This window comes from Pezoporus wallicus, unplaced genomic scaffold, assembly GCF_028554395.1.
Source record: "Pezoporus wallicus isolate ANWC-B61680 ecotype Strahan unplaced genomic scaffold, APGP_CSIRO_Pwel_v1 contig_4788, whole genome shotgun sequence".
Taxonomy (NCBI): domain Eukaryota; kingdom Metazoa; phylum Chordata; class Aves; order Psittaciformes; family Psittacidae; genus Pezoporus; species Pezoporus wallicus.
The window spans coordinates 1,774,017-1,796,546 of NW_026638769.1; the positions used below are offsets into that span (position 1 = coordinate 1,774,017).

At 39.3% G+C, this 22,530-nt stretch overlaps 1 protein-coding gene across 4 annotated transcripts in view; it reads left to right on the forward strand.

Moving 5' to 3' along the window:
* UBE3D (ubiquitin protein ligase E3D) overlaps window positions 1-22,530 on the forward strand; it is an 89,486-nt gene that overhangs the window by 58,476 nt on the left and 8,480 nt on the right. Inside the window, exon 10 of one of the 4 annotated variants that reach the window (XM_057412474.1) lies at window positions 16,675-16,878. The exons of 2 other annotated variants lie outside the window; for them this stretch is intronic. In XM_057412474.1, the coding sequence (XP_057268457.1) occupies window positions 16,675-16,683 (9 nt within the window). In that variant the 3' untranslated portion in view covers window positions 16,684-16,878. Of the gene's footprint in view, window positions 1-474; window positions 1,085-16,674; window positions 16,879-22,530 lie in introns of those variants that run through there. One more of the 4 variants, XM_057412470.1, reaches the window with a different exon arrangement.

Below are 22,530 nucleotides of genomic sequence, written 5' to 3' on the forward strand. Positions count from 1 at the left end.
CAGGATTCACTGAGGCACTTGGTGTTTATCCTGTAGCACTGCAGAAAGCTGTAAGAAGGGAGAGAGGAGTTCACTACTAGAAAAAAAAAATTTTTTTTTTATCTTGCCTTTGCTATGAGCATTGTTTTGTTGCTCTCTCTTCAGGTCTGTTACACTACACAGAAAGCTCTGTTGCCTTATTATGTTCTTCATCTGTCTGGCTCTCCACCCACCTGAGCTGTCAGTCCTTTGCTTTAGGAACAGTTGGGCTCGACTTTGTGTATTATTCTTAATACTTGCAAGCACTTGTAACTAGCAGCCACTTGACTTATCATGTACTTTATCACTGAACTGTTCAGCTGCTACTCCTCAATGCAGTCTGTTGGTATTTTAAAGCTTACAACACAGAACAGTTAACACGGGGAGATGCTTTAAAGTGACAAGTAATCTCTGCTGTGTTTTGCTAACCTTATCTCTTCTTTCTTTGAATTCAAGCACAGTGAACAGAAAATGTCTTGGATATTGAATTCTTATGATGATATATGAGGCTGTTCTGAACATTCTCTCTCACTGCCGTTACTGTGGGAAACAGCATTTTACTTCCTGTATCAAGGCACTATTCACAAGGCCACAGACTGTAACGAGAGTTCTCAGAGTTAAATAAATTGTGGTTTTATTTTTACTTTTAGAGTTGTATGAAATCAAAAGAAGATTGTGATTGAGAACTGCTGAGCAGTTTCAAAATTTCAGTTGAAATAGTCCTTGATATTCTTTGATGCTGCACCCAATGCCACTTAGTGCATGCTGTCCACTTTGGTTAAGAGAAGCAGAGCCAGTGTTTAAGAAAAAAAACCAAAAAGTGCTCATTGTGTTGCTGCAGTAAGAATTTCTAGAGGTGTCTATGAAGGAAAAACTCATTTGCAGTTACTTTGCTTCCAAAAAAAGGAGGGAAAAAAAGAAGGTTTCTCGTAGAGCAGCATGTCAAGTTCTCTATCATTCCTAAAAGCAACACGTTTATACATACAGAGTAGCAAGTTGCTCAGAAAACATGAGACTGAATAAATACAGTGTTCATTCTAGTCTAATGGCTCTAGTATGTGTGTCTCAAAAGTATTAGAAAGACTCATGGAAGGCAGAATACAAAATTACTGCTGTCTGTCAGGTCTGTACATGATCCGAGCTGAAGTGTGCCCTGATACTCAGTTTTTTTTAATATTGATACTTTTGGGGTTTATGTGTGCGTATGTTTTTATATATACTCACATATGTATATAACGTACATTCAAGCTTGTTTATTGTAAAAAGAGGTTAGCGGTAGAGGACACTTGCAGGTGTACATGTGTTTTCTGATAATCCTTTCTGAAGTGCACAGCTGAGTAAAATTTACATAAATCTGCTCAGCTCCTCCTTTTGTTTCTGTTCTGGGCATTTGGAGCTGGAGAAGTCGCACAGGTTCTTTTAGGTTGGACTCTGCTCCTTTGGAGCACTGTCGAACAATAGCAAAGACAAGAGGAAGAGCTACTTTGGTTCAAAATGATTTAAGAAGCAGTGATATAAGAAATCAAAATATCAAGAGGGAAGAAGTGGCTTTCAAAATATTGTGTCTTTTATTAAACTATCTGAGAAAAGTAACTGACTCCATTTATGCAGTAAAATAACTTATGTTTTTTAACGTTTTTTAAGGTGACGCTCTGTATTGCTTGGTTACTGAGCATCACAAAACAAATCATACTTTTGAATATGTATATTCTGTAGTATGTTTGAGACAATGGCTGAGATCCATTTAGGATTTTCTTTTTTTTTTTTTCCACAATTAGGGATTTTCTTCAGTATTTCTCTGAAGCTTGTGGACTTCTTAAGTCTCTGAAACTTCTTAATGAACGCTGACAGTAACATGGCGAAGTGGCTACAAATACGTTGTGGTCTCTGTTGAAATACAGTCATTTTCCGTTTGTTTAATTTCATATTTGTTTCTCTTAACGACCTATTTTGCAAAATGTAAACTACAGTGAGGAAACCAAGTGCAGTTAGTATCAGCCTCTTTTGGCTACTCCTATTTCCCCCAAACTAAAGGTGTTTTGATTTTTGCAGATTAGTATGAAAGTGCCTGCTATGTGCTTTTTTCTAGTTTTAACTAGCATGGATAGGTTGCCAGGGTGACATAGGATGGCTTAATTTTCTGGTTTATTGTGATAATTATGTGGAATTTTTTATTTGATTTCAAACAATTTACATTAAATAGGAAATAAGTACCCAAGCCTTATATAAGAAAGCAGTTGTAATTTTCTAAACTATGCATACAAATATTTCATTGACTAAAATGAAAGAAGTTGTAACGTGTATATTTTGGAGTCTTGATTGTGTTAGTCTGCATTTACTAAAAGCCATAATAAAACTATTCAAACACTTCAGAATAATTTGGAAAAAAAAATGAGGTTATATTGAACAAATACTGAGAAGAGCAAATGATATTAAGAGAGTTAGCGTTTCAAAGGCAAACCTTAATACTTCTTTGCAGAATGATAGAGATGTCTAGGTTCAGTTAAGAGATTTTCTTATTTTTCTTGTCTGCTGCTTAATTCTCCTATATAAGTTGGATTTTTATTATGCCATTCAGGTTATCTTACTTTGTGTTCACTGTAAGCTATTTTCTTTTAAAAGTATCTATCTCTAGAGTGGTTGGTTGTATTTCTTGAACAATGAGACTATCCACTTACAGAACCATAGAATCATAGGGTTGGAAAAAAACTATGAGTCCCCTTGAGCCTTCAAGAATGGGAATAATTATTTTTTTACTTAATTATAATTGATATTTTTAAGTCTTTGTTGAACCTGTGCTAAAAATGTTTCATACTACTGATTCAGAAAACTTTATTAAGTTTCCCACGGGGTCACATCCTCCTTCGGGCACATCCCCCTGATGGGGTCCTCCATGGGCTGCAGAGGCACAGCCTGCCTCACCATAGTCTGTGACAGGGCTGCGGGAAAATCTGCTCTGGTGCCTGGAGCACCTCTACTCTCCTTCACTGATACTGGTGTCTGCAGAGCTGTTTTTCACACATATTCTCACTTCTCTCTCCTGGCTGCTGTTGCACGGAAGTTTTTTCCCCTTCTTAAATATGTTACCACAGAGGCACTACCACCGCTGCTGATGGGCTCATCCTTGGCCGGTGGTGCCTTGGAGCTATTTGGCATTGGCTCCATCAGACATGGGGGAAACTTCCAGCAGCTTCTCACAGAAGCCACCCTTGTAGCGCCCCTGCTACCAAAGCAGTCATTTACTATTAAAACGTGAATGTACAATTGAAGGGAGAAATCCAGTTTAGATAGTCTGGTATAGTCCATGTTATTAACCACTTGAAAGAGGTGAAGACAGAATCATAGAATCATAGAATCATAGAATAGTTAGGGTTGGAAAGGACCTTAAGATCATCTAGTTCCAACCACCCTGCCGTGGGCAGGGACACCTCACACTAAACCATGCCACCCAAGGCTTCATCCAGCCTGGCCATGAGCAACACCAGGGATGGAGCATTCACAACTTCCCTGGGCAACCCATTCCAGTACCTCACCACCCTAACAGGAAAGAACTTCTTCCTTATATCCAATCTAAACTTCCCCTGTTTAAGTTTTAACCCATTACCCCTTGTCCTATCACTACAGTCTCTAATGAAGAGTCCCTCCCCACCATCCCTGTAGGCCCCCTTGAGATACTGGAAGGCTGCTATGAGGTCTCCACACAGCCTTCTCTTCTCCAGGCTGAACAGCTCCAACTTCCTCAGCCTGTCTTCATACGGGAGGTGCTCCAGTCCCCTGATCATCCTCGTGGCCCTTCTCTGGACTTGTTCCAACAGTTCCATGTCCTTTTTATGTTAAGGACACCAGAAATGCACTCAGTACTCCAGGTGAGGTCTCATGAGAGCAGAACAGAGGGGCAGGATCACCTCCTTCGACCTGCTGGTCACGCTCCTTTTGATGCAGCCCAATATAAGGTTGGCTTTCTGGGCTGTGAGCGCACACTGCCGGCTCGTATTCATTTTCTCATTGACTAATTAGAACTAATTAGGAATGAAAATGCCTGAGTAATACAACTCATTTTATATCCTTTTTGCTTCTATTGTGAATGTTCTGCTTTTCCTAAGTAATTTTGAAATCTAAAAGTGTAGCTGTTACATCCTAATTATCCAGTACTTGTGTCTATAATGTGCTTTTAAACACAAACTGAGAGTTTGCATTCTTTATCAACAGGCACCACACTGTGAGTCTGTTATGGAAAGAGGCCAGATAAATACCCATGTTTTATTTACCTGAATATATACATAAAGAAGTCTTGAGGCCTGATACACTTTTAGAACATACATTTCTGTTTATTAATTGAGGCTGCTGCCTTTTATGACTGAGTAACAGAAGAAATATTTAGCCTTTTGCACAACCAAATGATGCTGTGCATGTTCAAAATGGGTTTTAGGTAATTTATTTAGCAGCTCTTTAGGGCTGATTCCCTCTGAAACCTTTGTTTCTCTAAGTTAGACTTAGCGCTATCTTGGTAATATTTAATAGATTGACTTATGTAAGCAGTAAGTTTCAACCTTTGAGCCAACAAAGTACAGAAATCTGGTTATCAGCTGCATAAAGCTAGATGTTGCTTTGAAAATAATACTAAGTCATTGGATATCAATGATTCTGTAATGGAAATTATTCATTGTGTGCAGTTCTGGTGTCCTCAACATAAAAAGGACATGGAACTGTTGGAACAAGTCCAGAGAAGGGCCACGAGGATGATCAGGGGACTGGAGCACCTCCCGTATGAAGACAGGCTGAGGAAGTTGGGGCTGTTCAGCCTGGAGAAGAGAAGGCTGTGTGGAGACCTCATAGCAGCCTTCCAGTATCTGAAGGGAGCCTACAGGGATGGTGGGGAGGGACTCTTCATTAGAGACTGTAGTGACAGGACAAGGGGTAATGGGTTTAAACTTAAACAGGGGAAGTTTAGGTTAGATATAAGAAGGAAATTCTTTCCTGTTAGGGTGGTGAGGCACTGGAATGGGTTGCCCAGGGAGGTTGTGAATGCTCCATCCCTGGCAGTGTTCAAGGCCAGGTTGGACAAGGCCTTGGGTGATATGATTTAGCGTAGGGTGTCCCTGCCCACAGCAGGGGGTTGGAACTAGATCATCTTAAGGTCCTTTCCAACCCTAACGATTCTATGATTCTGTTGTTACGCTGTGTGCTTTGTGAATGAGTGTTGCTATGGGAAGAAAGCTATGATGCTGTTTATGTCCATTAAGAGCCTGGATGGAAGCTTTGAAGCTACTTAAGTCCAGAAAGCTCTGCAGAAAAAAAGGCCTATTTGTGAGGGTGCTTCTTTGGTTTACAGGTGGTTTAAAAATGGATGGATTCAACCCTATTGGGTTTCAGCTGTAGGCTGGAGTAGGTATGATGTTATCACAGACTGCAAAATTTTGAGGGATCCTAAAGGAAGATGTCACTGAATTCTAGCACTGTGTTAGCAGATGTGGCAGCTTGCCAAGGCACTTAGAGCAGCTCAGGAGTGTTACGTGTTAAAGAGTTGGAAGCAGTAACGATGTCTTCAAGGAGACAAATGGACAAATATACAGAAGTCTGCAAAGCCAGAGCATAATAACTGAATCGATGGCTTGACTATGATAAAGTACGTGGTGGATGAAAAGGAAGAGGGTTATTAAGTTCTCCTTTTTTTATTGTCAGTTGAAAATGAGCCTGGAATGGATCTTTTGGTGAAGTCGTCAGTAATGCCTCCAGTGAGAAACATACAATTTGCCTTCCCTTAGAAATAGAAGTCCATCATTCTGATGCGATGTCACTGAAGAGAGCAGTGTGCTCTAAATCTCTGTGCTTAAATCATAGGTCTTTGATCTGTGAGGGGAATGGCTGGTGACGAATGGTAGTGCTTGAAAGCTCTTGCTTGTTAAGGAGGAAAACTTCAGGTTTGGATTTTAGGAAAGATAGAATAGGCAGAAACACTACATGGGGAAACAGGTCAGATCACTGTCTGCCCAGAGGCAGGGAAAGACCTGAAGGGAAGTGTAAAACATAAGGTGGACTAGCTACTCTTGGTGGTGCTGTTCCCATTGACAGACACCAGCACAATTATGACTATAAGAAGGGCAGGATTATTTCCATCATCTGTAAGTTGCTTGCTGCTTTGACCCTTAAAAGTAATCACTTGTGTGAATATTTGTACTATAGCTCCACTACTTTTGAATTAAAGGAAACTGTTCTACACATGGGTGTGTGAAGAGGTATTTCAGTGTGTACGTTTTGTAGTGCTCCTAAAATAAGATTTGGAATGCTGCTACAAGAAGAAGAAAGAAAGACAAAAGGGTGTGTAAGCATAAACAAAACCTACCAAAATAAGGCAACCATTTTGCCTTCAACAAAAAAAACTGTTATGCCTTGAGGTGAAACCTGGCAACCATTTAACAATATGTAGAAAGACTTGCAGGAATTGGACGATGCCATAGCCAAGTGAGATCACAGGGAGTGTTGGGTGGGCAGAATGTGATTGCTGTTTGGATTTTTGCCAGGCATTCTGGTTAATGTTTCTTTACCTCCCAGTGGCTTGACAAGTAAAATAGGAAGTGATTCTGCTTATGGAAAAAAAAATAAAGATATTAATCCCGTATTGCTAACATAAACTATAAACGCATAGCATATAGAGAAAGAGACTATTTTAAAATGCCACTTCCCAGACTTCATTATTTTTGTGAGCTGTGGCATTGTGAATTGCTGGAATAGATCAGGGAGCTATATTCCTTCTGTTGCTTTTAATGAACTTGAATTTTATAAGGAAAATAGAAGAAAATGGAGTTAAGCACCTTGGGTACATGAAAAAGGATCTTGCCTGCAAACTTGTACAAGTGAAGATGTTATTTAAATCTTACTGACCGTTTTGGCTGATCACTCCACCTCCAGGTTCTTCCAGAATGCCTTTTGTTCCTAAATGTGATCCTGAAAAAGACCGAGCATTGTACTGTTCAGATGTTCTCACTTTCTGTGACGGGTACCACTGACTCTAGGTCTGATTCTTATCAACAACTATTTGTCTGTATAATTCGGTTTTAAATAGAAATTTTTCTTGCTGCTGATGCCCCAGTCCTTGACACATTTTCTGTTTTCATTTGTAGATGTCCCACAAAATTAACAAAAAGCTATCATTGCATAATGGGGGGTGACTAGCTAATACATTCCGTTTTTAACTCACCAGAGAGCCTGCTGCTTACTCTCTATTTTGTGTTTTCATACAAAGCCTATGCCATTCATTGTCTGACAGCTTTTCAGAAATTAAATTCTAGGACTGTCTTGTTTTCCTCTCTGTTGATCTCTGGATCTCTGGGTTTTTTGCTCTGATAAGTTTCTATGTTATGTTCTCTTTTCTATTAGATACCAGTTTACTTTTTACTTTAATTTACTTAATTTTACTTAGTTTTGTACCATGTATGGAGCAGATAGCCCTGTAAATCTCTTACACCTTTTCCCTGGTTTGAAACTAACTTTTAGTACTTACAGTTATCTAACTGCATATGCTTCTCTTCAGGTAAGGTGGAAAAACTGAGACAATAGGGGAACAGTAGGGCTTTATATCCTTCTTTGTAACAAAGTAGAATTAACTTTACTTCTTGGTTGTTTTTGTAAAAAAGACCAAAAAATCTGCTGAACACACAGAAACCTTCATATTTCAGGTTACATTCTCTCATATTTCAGGTTACATTTATTTCATATTTCAGGTTACATTCATATTTCAGGTTACATTCTCTCCTTAGCAGAAAGGAAATGCATTTGCAGTGTATTTTTATAGAGTGGTCAGTAATGATTAGTTTAATTAATATCCTGGGGATATATTCCATTAAGTGGCTGCTTTCCCTATTTTAAGGTGATGTTCAGAATGTGACAAAATACTGTCTATATAACTTAACTGTATTCTCTTCTGTAAACTTTTACTTGCCTCTTCCACTTTTTATTTTCTATCCATTTTTGCCCTCTCATGTATGGTTTGTTCTAAAATCTGAACTTAGTACTAGTGAACAAGCTTAAGATTTTTTTTCAGTCTGAAATGTTCAACCTAGAATTCTTTGAGAAGAAATTCAAGAGCAGGTAAACTTAAATCTTGTGACATCCCCTGTTATAGCTAATAAATCCTCACGGATTTAAATTTAACCATTTAAGTAAATATGAATTTTAGATTTCTCTGCCTACATGCTGATGCTAATTGAGAGCTGGAATTGGAGAAGTACTCCCCTGCTCCAGCAGTGTACTGCTGCTCTGAATTCTCTTACGAGGAGCTAGGATACTGCTGAGGTCAGAATTTGACAAGATTTGAAATTAAATGGGACTTTGAAGTATGTGAGTAAGAAATGTTGAGCTATATGGCTTAATGGGAACATCAATTTTGAAAGAGCTATTGAATCTTATTCTATGTTTTTTTAAGCCACTCCCATGTGAGGCATATGGGAGGAGACCGTTATCCCATTTGCCTGGTTTTTGGAGCATCTACTGAAGCCTTTAACATTCAACAACACCAGATTTAGGTGAAGCAGAGCTCAAATTCCACTTGGAAATTACTGTGCTCCTATGATTTAGTTAAAATGAACCGTCAGAAGTGAGATACTGTTTACATATTAAGTACAGCACAGAAGCTGAAGAAAACCCTGGTGACACTTATTAGCTAATCATTTCATGTCAGACAGGAATGTCAAGGCAAAGCATGCATTCCTAATACAAAACGATGCAGAAGTCAAGCATGGCTCTTTTACAACAGTACTGATAACTGGCTTTTAAAGTGCGGATGCATACATCTGAGAATGTCACTGTTGGATTACACTCCTTCACCAGCCTACACTCAGATCATTTACAAAACAGCCGAGTGCCTTATTTAATCTTCCAAAATAATTCTCAGAACAGTACAGAATATGTTTTTACAACAGGGAATCGTCTTGAAGAAGATACAAGTGACAGGAAAAAGAATTTCCTGTAAAGAAATTATCTTAGTCTCACGTGCTGCTCTGCTTATGCAAAAGTGACTTGCCAGTCCATTTTTGGCTATTCCAATGAAAATCACCAGTACTTTGAATTACTTGGAGTTCTCATTCAAATGAGCAAATATTGGTGGGTTTGAAAGTCAAGCAATCTATTTAGGGTGTCCACCTGAATATTTAGGAGCCTTTTTCACATCTTGTAAGTTTAAAAATGCTAGAGATGGTCCCTTAGTAGTTTCAGCTTTGCTTTAATTAGTTTGTGTCATATTACAGAAATGCACCTGGGGCGTTTGTGATGATAGCTCAGCATTGTAGGAAAGGACCTGAACCTGTTGAAGTTAATGTCAAAACTCTCTTTGGCTTCAGTGGTGCAGAACTGGACTGCAGATGAATAAACCAGCCAGATGGATATATTGTAGAGAAATAATTACTGCAGAAAAGTTCTCTGAAAGTTCCTCGTTAACACTGTTGCCTGTGAACTTTGCAAGCAAATGCTTGGGGCTAGTCTCTGATAGCTACTCATTAGGCAAGTGAATTAGTAACTGTGGCTGCTGGTTCATGCAGAGGGTTTTCTGTTATTTTTTGTCATTTCTTTGAAGACTTTGAACAGTATAAATGTTTAAAGCTTCCCTAGATGGGGAAAAAGGTGCTTATAGTGTAGTACTTGCTTACATGCTGCAGTTATTGATATGGTGTAATATTTTTACACTTGGGTAAGTATAGATTTTGAATAAAAGGATTTAATTAACACTGAATAAATATTCCTCATAAGGAAAAATTCTCTGTTTCATTAATGCTTCATGCTTCTAGGAGTTAACTGATTTGTTTTTAGTCCTGGTGTTCAAGGCCTGTGCTTTTCTTTCCTTCTGTTTTTCAGTCTATCTGTCTTTTCAGTGGCTTTGTTTGTGTTTTGGGAAGAGAAGATTAGCCAGAGAAATAAAAGAAAAGGAGAAGTGCAAGGCTTTTTTTTTTTCTTTACTTGGGTTTTGTGTCATGCATGGTGGACATGTATCTGTGATTGTGAATAAAATACATATAATGTGAAAAATCACAGAATCATAGAACGGTTGAGGTTGGAAGGGACCACCGGGGCTCATCTAGTCTAACCTGCCTGCTCAAGCAGGGTCATCTTCACAGTTGAGTTAGAAGATTTCGTGCAGAAATGTTTAGTGCCTGATTTCAGTCTTTGCTAATTCTTGATGTTTATCTTATAAAGCTGATAAAATTTTGAGCAGCTTCAGGTTATTTCATGCTTAAGGTCATGCTATGATCCTCAACTTTCAATCTTGCACTTTTTTAACTATGTATGTTCTTGGTTGTTGTCTGTCTACATTTCTGCTAACTTGTGCTATTTTTCATTCATTGAATTTTGTGAAGTGCTGGGGGGGGGGGGGGTATAATGCAGGTAATTAGGTTTTAACAGCATATTTTTTTAGTGGCCTTGGTCTAAGGAAGGAGTTTTAAACAGTATTTCAGAAGTCTTCGAGCAAACCAATGTGCTCGACACACTTCAACAATCCAGTATGATAGCTCAAGGAAGCTATGACACCAGTGTATAATTTGTTCATGTATACTTGTCCTTGGTGGTAAAATTGGATTTAAAAAATAAGAAAAAGAATAGAAAGAAAGAAGCCAGAAAATTCGTTCTTTTTGAAGGTCATTAATGTTTTCTAAAAAGAAGATAAAAAATGAACATGAAAATCTCATTGCTAAAGAAATTGTGTTAGCTTTGTTTTGAATAATAAGATTTTTATCAGTTCAAGGAAAGGTCTCATAATAATAAACCCTAATGGTTATTTTCATCTGAAACTGGAGTATTTGGTGGCTGGAAAGCAGCCAAAATAAAAAAAGGGAAAAAAAAGAAGTTTGAAGAGATTAACATGGATTGCATGGAATTATGAGCTGAAAGACCGATTCATTCTACACTCTAATATAAAGAGGGTGTGAAGGAGGAGGGGAGGAGAAGGCAAGTCAACCAAAACTGCAAGATAATGTTTAATTCAGAATTGTTTTCTGTCCAGTATTTGACTAAAGTGTCTTTCAAGTGAATGAAAGAAGTTGATATATAAAAAGAAGCTTAGGGAGAAAACTGTGGAATTTTCACTGCGTCTAAACTGTCCAAAAAAGAGTGGAGTGGAAAAGTCCAGTTTGGAGGTTTAACAAAATGTGAAATGGTTTGTCTTGAAGGATGCCTTAAGGACCAATCTTTGTAAATGAGTTTGTTCACTTCATAAATCTATGCAACAAAAATATATTTACAGTGTCATTGACTCTGGAAGTGACCTCTGGATATCATCTAGTCCAGCTCCATGCTAAAGCACAGTCAGCTAGAGCAGGTTGCCAGGGACCATGTCCAGTTACGTTTTAAACATCTCTGTGGATAAAGAGAGACTCCACAACCTCCGTGGGCAAACTGTGCCAATGTTCTACCATCCTCACTGTAAAAAAGTATTTTATTGTGTTCGGAAGGAATTCCATGGTCTTTAATTTGTGCTCATTGCCTCTTGTCCTGTTAGCGAGCAATGCTGGGAAGAATCTTTCTTTCTCATCTTCATTCCCTCCAATCAGGTTTATACACACTGATATGATGCCCCTCAACCTTCTCTTCCCCAGGCTGAGCACTCCCAGTCCTCAGTCTCTCTTCACATGAAAGGTGCTCAATTCCTTAATCATCTCTGTGGCCCCATGTTAGCCTGTTCTTAGGCCTTACCTTACTTCAGCATATCTCTCTTGTACTGGGGACCCCAGACGTGGACCCAGCACTCCAAATGTGACGGTACCACTGCTGAGTTGAGGTGAAGGATCACCTCCCTGAACCTGCTAGCAACACTTTGCCTGATGCAGATATATGTCCACTTTAAAGTGCTCCAGAACCTGGTCCTCCTTCACCAAGGTGAAGTCGCCTTCATCCAGACTTGCCCACTGGTCTCAGGGGCCTGTGATTCCTTCAGGCTGGTCGTACATGCGAAGACTGAGGAAAAGAGGGAGTTGAGTAGCTTTGGCCTTTCCGTGTCCTTTGTCAGCAGGGCCCCTGACAACGCACAGGCTAATGCTGTGCTACTTACTGCTTTGTGTCTCATCGAAAATCTGAAAGAACCACCTCCTGACTCGCTTAGTTCTCATCCTCTGCTGAAAGTTTGCTGTTCATATCCCACATACCTGTGCATGTACGTGTAGTTGCAGTTAATGTCTTTTACCGGCACCGGTGTTTTAACATCTATTTTATTTTTCAAAATATGATGGGTGGCCTACTTTTGTGGGGATGGAAAGTTATTTTCCTGTTCTTTTGTAACACAGAATCATAGAACCATAGAACAGTTAGGGTTGGAAAGGACCTTAAGATCACCTAGTTCCAACCCCCCTGCCGTGGCCAGGGACACTTCACACTAAAGCATGTCACCCAAGGCTCTGTCCAACCTGGCCTTGAACACCACCAGCGAGGGGGCATTTGCCACTTCTTTGGGCAACCTGTGCCAGTGCCTCACCACCCCCACAGTAAAGAACTTCTTTGTTGTACCTAACCTGAACTTTCCCTGTTTAAGTTTGAACCCATTGCCCATTGTCCTGTCGCTACAATCCCTGATGAAGAGTCTCTCTCCAGCATCCTTGTACGCCCCCTTCATATACTGGAAGGCTGCTATGATGAGTCTTGTGAACTGTTGTGTAGTCTTTTGGAGTAGGTGGCGTTATTGGATGGATATTAACTATTTTCAGGCTGCTGATACATCTCTGCATGATCTATATTTATCTCTCATATGTTCCTCATCTCTTGCTAATTATAGGTGGTCTTGAGGGAATAGGCTTTCTAAGTTAAATAGGCTAGTGTAACACACAGAGTGTTTCTGAAGTGTGTTCAAGTGAGAGTTGATTCATGTCACCTACTTGCATGTTCACAACCCCCAGATTTTTCCACAGTTCTGTGGTGGGCATATGCTAGTGTTGCTATACACCCTCCCATCTCCCCGAGAGCATGTAAATTCCTTTCTCTTGTTTCCAGGCATGTTGAGCAAAGTGTTTATTTTGTTTCTGCTTTAAGAAACATCAATTTTTTATGTCTTTTTGCTGGCTGTTAATATTTTCCCTCTGTTCTATCCGTTACAATTTTTTTAAAACCAGATTTTTAAAAGCAGATTTTGCAGTTACTGTTAAATCAGCCATCTGAAACAGAGAAGGGAATGAGCTTGTACAGGTTTTTTCTGGTTGTCTATTTTGCTTATCTAAAAAAGTTTCTCTCTGTCTTCTTTTTTCTATTCTTTCTTTTCTCTTCCCCCCACCTGCCAGCCCCTGAAAATTGGAAACATGAGAAGCCTTGTCTGAGCATCAGATTAAGAGCCAGGAAATCCTGACTCTTTCCATGACTCTGTGTGTGTGTCCTTGGACAGTCTGTTACTATTACAGACAAAAGCTGTGCATAGCAGTTGGCTGAAAAATTAAAAGCACGGTGCATGATCCAAGGAGATTATTTGCAAATTTAAATCAAAGCATGGCAAAAATGGACAGGAAAGAGAGGCTGCAGAAAACGAATACTGGAGGAGTAGTTTATTTGTGAGCCACATAAATTGTGAAGGGAGATGGCTCACAGTAATTTCTTTCTTGTTGAGACCTTTGTTTCCATCACAGTGCAAGTATATACTGTGGTAGATGATGAACAGACAGCCCTCAGTTTCAGAGCTGTTTTGTTCTTATTTGAAGTGAAGTAGATAAGTGAGAGTGATGGAAGAAGAGAGGGTGCATCATTGCACAGCTGAATCTGCACTCAACTTCGTAAATCCAACCCTCTGAGGGTTTTCTCGGGAGATGAGTTTGGTGGTTTCTGTTGAATGCATGTAAATGCCTGAGGATTCTCTGTTTGTTTGCTTTTCTTTTTTTACATTTCACATATTAAAATATGTGAACTCTTCCTCATAATTTAGAGGAAGTATCTGAGATCTTTGGAAAGAGCAAAGGTCTGGGGTTTCCAGGTAGTGTCACTTGGAGGTCAGGAAGGATGAATAGGATCATTTACCTGTATTTTCCAAGTTAAATCAGACATGAAAATTGCTTCCAAAAATAACAGAATATGATATAATAGAGAAAGCTGCCTTCTGTATTGCTTATATGATTTCTTCGGATAAGGCTTAATGACATGAGAAGCTGTCCACCAGACATGCTGCTTTCAGAGTATATTTCCAGATATTTTAATACCATGTCCATTCACTTTTCATTCACATGACATTGCCTATAGCTTTATTTTGTCCATTTTAATGGCCTGTACATTAGCTGTCATTGCTGGACTATCAAGGGCAGTAGTTTTATATTCAGCAGCAACATCTTTGATCTGGTTTAAGGTAGCTCTTTCATCTCCCCTGGCCTCTTATGCATGTGACCTTGTCTCTTCCTTCTGTTCCTTCTGAGTTATCCAGTGACTATGTAGCTGTGCCAGCACAGCAGGGAGAGAAGTTTGCAAGAACATTAGCTTATTGTTTAAACTGCCACCAAAGAAACGCATACTTCTCTGGGGAAATACATTAGTGAAGGCTGTTATGGTTGTTGCATATCTTTGACATTTCATTTGGAAAGAAAAAGAAGGCTATGCTGGGGTGAGGGGTTTGGTTTTGAATTACTATATGCCTATGTTTGGGGGTTTGATATCGATGGTTTATTGAGAGGAAGGATGTCAGGGTTCTGAGATTCAGGATCTTCTGATGATGCTAGGGTATGTAAAAGGTCATTGTCTCAAAAGGCCAGTCCTGCCCCCACAGTGGAGGTTACTGTCCTGGTGCCAGAGAGAGTGGGGTCCATCTGAGCTCTGCTTGCAGAACGTTAATTTGCATTTCCCACTGTTGCTTCTCTGTTGATAGGCTTGGGTGGGAATCTGATTAAAAGACTCTTTCAGAAAGGGTTTAGTTCTGGATTCTGTGCTGTCAGATGTTTATGCTAGATTTTGTGATCACTTTTTACCCCATAGACTTGCAGTAATTGGTATGGTTTATAGCCAGGACCACATGGAACTCTTGTGTTTCATTAAATTTAGTCTCTTGCTATTGCAAATAACATGTCGTGTATCATCAATTAGTCAAGCTCTGTCTTAAAATCTCTGGCTCCTTATGCAACCCTTCCTTTTGGAAAGCAAATTCATTTTCTTTCAGTGGCTTCAGAAGTGATCATTAACTGATGTATTCATTAAAATTTTCCAATTCTATCCCGATAGAGAGTAAGTATTTAGAGTTGTCTGGTGCCTGTCAGGGGCAGGAATCCATAAGCCATTTATGAGTCTAGATTTGATTCCCATAAGCACTTCACCACATGAATAATTGCCTCCTGGGTTAAATGGAGATGCTCAGAGCTGTTTGAATGTGTGTGCAGAATCAATGATACAGGGCCAAGTTCAGCTTCTGAATAACCATGTTCTTGTTGATGAAGTCATTAGAATCAGAAGGATGTGTGAATTTGTCTCAGGTCAGAATTGTTTTCTTCAACATTGTTTTCAAAGAGATAATCCTCTGTCATCAGTCATTTTAAAACCTTCCTTACTGTCTTGCTAATTTAGTAGGCTAATTCTCTTATGGGTGACTACAGATAAGAAATACTTAGAAAGGTTGCACCTTAAATGTACTAAAGTCTAAGATAATTGTATTAAATCTTGAAATACAAAAATCATAATATCAGCAAAACAGAGATCTAGTGTGCAGAAATTACATTACTGCATTCTTCAGTCAGTTGTTCTGCATGCCACAGGAAAGCTTTTCCATAGTGAAAGACATAAGGGACTTCAATATAGTCTTTACAACCATTTTAGTTTCTTAATATATCCTCAGTCCAATTTCTGACTTTTGAGAGTCAACCAGAGCTGAGGACCTGTGCTGCACAGTCTTGCCTGTATCTCTACAGTTGAATTTTTATTTTGTACATTATGTTCTACTTTTATGAGAAACCATAGTGGACTATGGCAATAAACAAAGCATAGACTCATAGAATAGTTAGGGTTGGAAAGGACCTTAAGATCATCCAGTTCCAAGCCTCCTGCCATGGGCAGGGACATCTCAAGTAAACCATAGCACCCAAGGCTCTGTCCAACCTGGCCTTGAACACCAGCAGGGATGGAGCGTTCACAGCTTCCTTGGACAGCCCATTGCAGTGCTTCACCACCCTCACAGTAAATACATCTTGCAACACCTTTCACCCCATAAACATTTGTTTTTAAAATTCATTGTTTTATTTGCTTTTACTATTGTATGAAATTAATAGTACATCTTGATATGAACAGGTTTATCTTGCAGGACTGAAGCTTAAGCGTAGTCTGCTTTCAAAAAAAATCCACTTCAAAGCCTTTATCTTCAATTGTCTTATTGTTGAGAGAAAAATAGTCTAAAAATGGTGAATATTTCTTATGAAGTTTCAAGGTCAGTAACTGCTTTTTTTACCAAAAAAATAACTGTTTTCATGAGTTTGAGCCTTGAAGTGGACGGTTTCAGCTTTTCTTCTGGCTGCAGCTGGCAAAAGAATGTTTTTAATCCCTAGAAATAAAAATAAGTTTGACCTAGTAATGGCTGTAAAGTTTTAGAGGCCAGAAACCTACACTGTAAAATGCCTGTTATAATCTAAGCCTTAAACTCCTCCACCATTTTGAAGCTTTGAAAATGTTTTATTACCGAGCCAGCATTAAGCAGTGAAACTGTTGTTTACTCAATGCCTGGCCTTTTAACAGACATCATGAGATTGTACAAGAACTGGAGGACCTGGGACCAAAGGACAGCCCTGCTCAGACTGTGTCCCCCTGGGAATGAATCACAGCAAGATAAGACATTTTTCTAAATATCTCTTAGTTGTTGTGATTTTGCATTTTCTTTTAGGTTTCTCTCTGTTTCATAGGATACAAATGAATGCCATATTTGAATTATTTTTCCCTTCACCATCTTGCTTAGTGCTTTTATTACAGCCATATCGTTTTCCAAACACCTGTTCCCATTTTGAGTCAATCCTAATCTCTTGCCAAAAGCAGAACTCAGGTAGGAACACAGTAGTCCCAATAAGGTGTTAAAAATAAAATAGTAGTTGATACTTAAATACCCATTTATATACACAAACAAATTAATCCTCATACCTCATGCAGGGAGGTATTTATTCTCATTCCAGTTTTAACTGCCAGGAAGCAAAGAGAGAACTTAAGCAGCTAATTTTTCAAAGTTACTTTTTTTCCATTAAGTTTTCAAAAGATAACTCAATGAAGGCACCTGCTCAAACTCACTAGTTTCAAAGTGTTATTTAGCTACCACATTCTCCTTTTAATCACCTCTACCTCTTGTTCTTTTGAGTTATGGTAGCTGGGCTGTTTGGACCATATTCATTGCATGTAAATGTGAGCTCATAACCAAATAGCTTTCATTAAAAGATGTCATTTATTTCTGTTCTCTAATGCATCCGTTCTATGTCATGCTCCCTCTGCCCCCTCCCCACATCTTCCTGGTATTTCAGATGGTACTTCAGGTAGCATTTGGGCTTGGTATATTCAGAAATGGACATGCACATGGTGATGGTTGTGTCTTACACTGTGGCAACATTGCATATGTGACAATATATTCCAGCAGTTTCAACATGTCGTCATGGTGTGCTCTACTTGTGTTGCACTTGCTAAGGGAGACTCTTAGAAACCCAGCTTACATCTGTGTACTGGTTTCTGTGACATCATTAGCTCTAAACATTGCAGGAAATTAAGATAGTAGACCATTTCTTAGCTTTCAGGTTTGGGCAAATTTTCTTTTTATATATAAATGAAATAGAGTTTGGAGAAAAAAGGAAGAATAAACTGGAACTCCCACCAGCCCGCTAGCAGATAGAATATTAACCGGAAGTGGTTGGTTTGTTTCATTGTCGCCTTCTTGTACCGCAGTTGTTTTTAATATAGCTTTTCCTAACTCCCATTTAAGGCAGAGCAGGTGACCTCTGGTGATGCTCCATAGTTTCTTCTGTGGGTTTTACCTGTCTCTTGCGTTTTCTATAGGGTCTTGGTGTAAGAGATGAGAAGGTTGTCTTATAAGTGGCCTCAAAGAGACTCTTAACAGGCAGCTGAATTTGGACAAAGAGAGAAGGATTAATTTTCATTAAATTAAAATTCAAATGTGCATTGACCTACACCATTAATATCTAATTGCGTTGGTGTCTTGCCAGTGCTGAATCCTGCAGATAACTGTACTGCTATTACACGGAGAGTTGTGGAGAGCATGAAGGAAACCCGAGTAATTATTTTAGTTGGTACTTGTAAGATCGCCTTTATAATACACCACACCAATTACTTATCTTTTATTTAGTGGGGATTCTTGTCTACACTGCAGTTTTTAGCAAGAGATAGATACTTTTTTTTCCTCCTTTCTCCTTATGTTTCCAGTTCAGTTCCTTCTACTCTTTGACTTTCCACCATGTTGCTTCAAAATTTAAAATAATCTTAGCTTGCTACTTTTTTTTTCTCCTATTAAGGGCAGAGGGGGAAGGAAAAAAAAAAGACCGGAAACACAAGCAAAAAACAGGCATCTCCAGCCAGGCCCTGAAGGGGATTTTGGCTTGCAGATTTTTACCTGCTGCTGCAGCTGGGGAACAGATAATTATTTTTGTAGTAATCTTGCTTTTCCTGGGGAACAGTTTGAGCAAGGCTGCTTGCAGACTTTGTCTCCTGCTGTAGTATATGAGCCGCAGCACAGGCTGGAGGTAAACCCTGACTGAGGGTGTATTGTGTGGGTTTTAAGGGAGAAGGACTGATTGGTGTGAGGAGAAAAATATTAGAGGTAGTGGTTAAATATAGGAGAAAAAAAACTTGAGTTAATGTGGTGAATGGTTTGGTATTAGGGAATAATAGAAAAAATACTAGTTTGCGGTGAAGGAATCATTTCAGCTGGAAAAATAAGCTGGTAAAAGAAGACTATGTTATTCATTTTCCTGGTTTGCATGATGCAGTACTTGAAAGTCAACTTCTTGTTTTAGAGTTCGCTGTAGGACATCATGGCTCAAGGGAAAGGAGAAGAAAAGGAAGGAAGGAGATGTTTGCCAGCCTAGAATCCAGCTGTGCGTGTTACTGTGCAGTAAAGTTCTAAACCCAGTGCTTCTTTCTCATTTCTCAGTGCTCCCCTCTTTAAGTTATAGTAGGGTTGGAATACAGTAAGGGGGTATTTTACTGAAATAGAATACGTCCTAAATCACATTGAAGAGAATACCACCGAAGAGCATCTGGTTGAGAGCAACAGCCATGCAAATGGCCAGAACATCTTAAACATCTGTTTAAGCCAGCATCTTACCAAAGAAATAAATGCATAGTATGCTGACTATTCCCATTCTTACACCTGACATACACAATATTTTATCAGCTTACTTTTGAGAGAGGTGATTTGATGATACTGTTAGAGAAATTATGTTGCTGCTTAGTTGGCCCTATTTATTCCCTCCCGAATTAGGGGCAATTTACTTACTTCATGATCAACGAAATAAATCCATTTATCTTTCTATTTAGACCTTTCTTTTAAAAGACCTCAAACTATTCATAGTGTCTTGTTGGGTGTTTTTTTTTTATTCTTTTCTTCATTGATGAGATACCTTGACACTGAGACATTGAAATACATTGCTGAAATACTGAAGAGGTGCTATTGCTGCATACTACAGCAGAAGCAGTGTGTCACTCCTTTCCCTTTCTGGGGAAGACACAGCCATGCTTGGGTATTGTTGATACTGGTGAGTTAAAACAGATTGCCAAAAGGGCAAAGAAATTGAGTGATACAAGAACTGCAGAAACAGAACAGAGCCTTAGACTGACATGACTTTGAGGAAATTGGCCGGGAGCAAATCCTCCTGTGACAGCAGGCTGTGTGTGTGAAAGTGTGAAGCGGTGATCTGTGCATTGGAATGCAGGTCTTTGGAAGGGTGGCAAACGCAACCTTCTCTAATTCAGCCTTGTGTAACACCTTTCAGCAAGGCTAAAAAGTTTATAGGAGCTGCATCGTATATTCCAGTTTGGTGTGCCGATGATTAATTTCTTCATGTGTCTCTAGGTTTAGGATGCAGCTAGCTTGCCGTAAATTGACACAGCTGCTTGGATTGCTTGATTAGTATGATGTTTGGCACGGTAATTACTACAGTAAAAACCAAACATCATCTCATGTTGACTAAGAAATCCCTAAATTCTGTGGGTTTTGTAGCCTGGTTTGCTTTGGATCAGTAATTGCAATGCAACATTATCAGTAAGTTCCATTCCTCACTGTGGTTTGCATTCAAGAGAGAAACTGTATTTAAGACTACCAAAGGTAAATAATGCTGCTGTTTCTGTGCCTGTCTCCATGATGGGTACCACAAGAAGTAACTTATGCAGTAGAAAGAGAAGTAGTACAGGCTAACGAGAAAGGCTTGGCAAAAAGACAAAGTAAAGACATGAAGTTTTGGAGCTTCTAGTATCTAAATGTAGGGAAACAAAAGATTAATAGCATTCTCAAATTAACCTGCGGAAAAAAAAAAAAACACACCCAAAAACTCCCAGAAAAACTAACTTAAAAAAAAACATTCATTTTTTTCACAAAGAACTGCTTGATCTAAAATTTAAAAAAAAAAAAAAAAATCCAAAAAAAAATGTTTGCCCTCATAATAAATAAAAGCACAGAGAGATATATTTCCTACCTTTTTTCAGCTGCTTGTAGTTTTCCCCTTAAAGCTTTTGCAAGCTTCAGCATGCAACTGTTACATAAGCAAAGAGATAGCTTGCTGTGCATGTGCACAGCCTGGGACTGCAGAGGAATCTCTAGCTTTTTTCTCATTTATCTCCATCACATTTTAAATCCTGCTTCATTGTTATAGGAAATTAATATTTTTAGGAAAGATCAGTTGAAAGAGTGCATGCTGATTTGTAGATTCATTTCGTATAGATTTATAGGCAGGGGTCTGGAACTAGATGATCTTAAGGTCCTTTCCAACCCTAACTATTCTATGATTCTATGATTTTGTTAATCCTGATGGGATATTACCAGATTGAGAAATCATAGTTAAAAAATAAGTCCTTGCTTTGCTTAGAATTAATTCCACTAGCAATTGAATGAAAGGAATCTAATTCTTCTTCTGCTTTGTTGTTTTGGTTATATTTTATATCTTCCCCAGCTTGAGCAGAAGACTAAAGTGATTTATCAGAGTAATGTTCTCCTGATTAGTTTCTTCCTGCAATGGAGAATGAAAAGCCCACAGATGTACAGCGCCTTTCACGTTGTACAGGAGAGGGGTTGCCTTTCCCTGGCCTTCTCCTAGAAGTCCTGAGGAATTTGGCTGGTTAGATGATAGGTCTACTAAACACTAATTCTCCCCAGCTTTCATTGGCACCTGTGTTTCTCTGCTGCCGTGGTATTACAGCACTAACCAAAAACTGTTTCCTGTTAAGAGTTATTGCTGCTTGAAACCGCTTCTCTTTGAGGTGGAAATTCCTTGCAGTTACATATGCTAAAAAATTACTTTGTTCTTCTGTGGAGTGAGCAAGGTAAGAGTCCTTCCTTCACAAAATGTCCTTTCCTCCACACCCAGCCCCTTAGGGGTTAGTGGGTCAAGTTGCCATTCCACATATCTTTATTCCCAATTTGGATAATATTCCCAATATGGATAATAACCCAATTTGCAAGGGTTTAGCTTGTCAGGATAATATAGTTCCACCATTTGTGCTTCTGTTGATTTCATTATTGCCATCACCACATCGGCCTGTCCAGCACAGTGCTGCCATGTTTGGCTGTGAGAGTATTCTGGATATGTTTTAGTCTCCATTGGGATTCAAGCATGATAGTGATGGTCAAGAAGACTTTTATACTGACCCTAGATTATAGCTTCTTACTTAATTAAATATTTGAAAGTTGGCTTGTCTGACTGTGTCTGTTCAGTCAACATGTATCACAGTATCACAGTATCACAGTATGCTAGAGATTGGAAGGGACCTCGAAAGATCATCTAGTCCAATCCCCCTGCCGGAGCAGGAACACCTAGATAATGTTACACAGGAATGTGTCCAGGCGGGTTTTGAATGTCTCCAGGGAAGGAGACTCCACAACCTCCCTGGGCAACCTGTTCCAGTGTTCTGTCACCCTCACCGAGAAGAAGTTTCTTCTCAAGTTTAAGTGGAACCTCTTGTGTTCCAGTTTGTACCCATTGCCCCTTGTCCTATCATTGTTTGCCACTGAGTAGAGCCTGGCTCCATCCTCGTGACACTCCCCCTTTATATATTTATATACACTAATAAGGTCACCCCTCAGTCTCCTCTTCTCCAAACTATAGAGACCCAGCTCCCTCAGTCTTTCCTCATAAGGGAGATGCTCCACTCCCTTAATCATCTTTGTTGCCCTGCGCTGGACTCTCTCCACAGCTCCCTGTCCTTCTTGAACTGAGGGGCCCAGAACTGGACACAATATTCCAGATGGGGTCTCACCAGGGCAGAGTAGAGGGGAAGGAGGACCTCTCTCGACCTACTAACCACCCCCTTCTAATACACCCCAGGATGCCATTGGCCTTCTTAGCCACAAGGGCACAGTGTTGGCTCATGGTCATCCTGTCGTCCACTAGG